The 2,013-nt window shown below is 43.8% G+C and overlaps 1 protein-coding gene across 1 annotated transcript in view; it reads left to right on the plus strand.

Annotated features, from left to right (window-relative positions):
- The window catches only part of LOC118411076 (N(G),N(G)-dimethylarginine dimethylaminohydrolase 1-like), a 30,769-nt gene that overhangs the window by 4,691 nt on the left and 24,065 nt on the right, over positions 1 to 2,013 (plus strand). Inside the window, exons 3-4 of the mRNA XM_035813085.1 lie at positions 407 to 603; positions 1,433 to 1,573. Of these exons, the coding sequence (XP_035668978.1) occupies positions 407 to 603; positions 1,433 to 1,573 (338 nt within the window). The remainder of the gene's footprint in view (positions 1 to 406; positions 604 to 1,432; positions 1,574 to 2,013) is intronic.

Consider the following 2,013-nt stretch of genomic DNA (forward strand, 5'->3'; position numbering starts at 1 on the left):
AAAACTCACATTGGCATGGTTGTCCGGACTCTAAAGAGTAATTTGACGACGAAAAAGGAAAAGAAAATTACGACGGAGTTTTGTTATACGCCATCAAAACATAGGTGGTGACCTTTTTACCCCTTTTCACTGCCTAAAAACAACACCAAAACACCTAACTTCTAAGGCCTACTGCAACCACAAATATCACAAAAAATCTGTTTTTTTTAACACAATATAGAGGCTACAACCCTTATCTATAATATGCAACTCCAAAATCTAAGCATAACCCAAGAAAAAAAATTCTACAGGCACTTTGGCCAAGGGTGCCTAATCATTTTGAGTAGGCTGAAAGTGTGTCATCTGCGCCTGTCCGGAAATACTGAAATTTGCCCCTCATGGATCGACCATCTTGTTCTTCTTTTAGGACAAGAGTTCTTTGTGGGCTTGTCAAGGTGCTCCAATCTTAGGGGTGCGGAGATCCTGTCAAGTACCTTTCCGGAGTATCCCGTGCACACCATTCCACTGGAACCCCCTGAATGTCATCTGAAGGGAGTGGCGTGCATGGCAGCACCTGGAGTCATCGCCGTAGCTGAGAGCAAGTGGGGGATTCCCGCCTGGAAGGTTTGTAATTTAAAGCTTATATCCAAACAGATATTCCGTTTGGTTTGGTTTGGTTTGGTTTGATACAGATCTCCATTAGTGACTGATGAGTCAATATTCTTCCTGGTGATTTGTAGAGAATCACGCACACCGCACCATCACACGTGTTGGTATTCTTTAAGTTCAAGGTGCGTGGGGCGTGGCTCTCACCAAACACGGGACCTCCGTTTAACGTCCTACTGTACTCTAGAGTATAGTACAGGCTCTAACACTGCAATGCCCCTTAGTCGCAATGCGAAGTAAAACCAGTCATTCTCGCCATGAGGATGGTGATCAGGAGCTCACCGAACTTCGGCCTTCGAAAATATATTTCCGCAATCACCTACCAACCTGAAGGATCCCTGTTGACGGATTGTGAAAATGTACCCTTTGAACACTTAGCTGGACAAGCTATGAATAGACGGCTGTGGACTGCTAGAATTAAAAAGATGATGTGACTTTATATCATAGTTTATAGACATATCTCAAGGGTCTGTAAAACGGAAAACATGCACACATACCATCCTGATGAATTTATTCGTTGATTCTTGACACATTGTGAGGCATGACCAAAGTTTCACATCGTCTGTCAAGTTCGTCATTGCAATTCTGGCCAGTTCTGTTGATCACTCCAAGAAGCGATCAGATGCTGTCCTAAACAGGTGCGGTCCCAAACGCTACGTATTTACGCATCAACAAAGACGAGTGATTGACGTGAGTGTTTACAATGTGGTTGCTTTGCTGTTTACATTAAAACACTTGATTGTTATGCAGTGATACCTACTTAAAGAAACTTAACGGATAATTTCAGGCTATCCGGGAAAAGGCAAAGTTCCCTTATGAGCCCCTCTGGGTACCAGACGCTGAACTCTACGAGTCTACCTGTGACGTCATATACTTCAACGGAAACCTCCTCCACTGCACCTCGGGAAGAAAGGAGGAGACTGTGAAGGTAACATCGACTATCATAATTTTTTTTTCTATTTTGCTTTTTGTACAGACTGGGACAATGTGGCACTGTACTCAAGTTTTGTAACTTATATTAACAGTGCCACATACACGGTACAGACAGAAGGTACCCATTTTTACACCTGGGTGAAGTGAGGAAGGTCGTGTAAAGTTCCTTTCCCAAGGGCACAACGTCGGGGCGGGGCACGGTGGGGATCGAACTCAAGACCTCTAGGTTCCGAGCCGAACGCTCTACCAGTTACGCCACGCCCGACGCCACATAATTCCACCAGGTGTCATAATACCGCCACCTCAAAAAAAAACGTTAGCATAGAGATCTTCCCAAGATTCTCTTGAACACCGAATGTTCAATGCCTTAAATGTAATACAATTCAGATATTTAGGTGTTGAAGACAATTTTAAGAAGGCCTCTATAACAACGTT

The sequence above is a fragment of the Branchiostoma floridae genome, chromosome 3 (assembly GCF_000003815.2).
Source record: "Branchiostoma floridae strain S238N-H82 chromosome 3, Bfl_VNyyK, whole genome shotgun sequence".
NCBI classification, from domain to species: Eukaryota; Metazoa; Chordata; class Leptocardii; order Amphioxiformes; family Branchiostomatidae; genus Branchiostoma; species Branchiostoma floridae.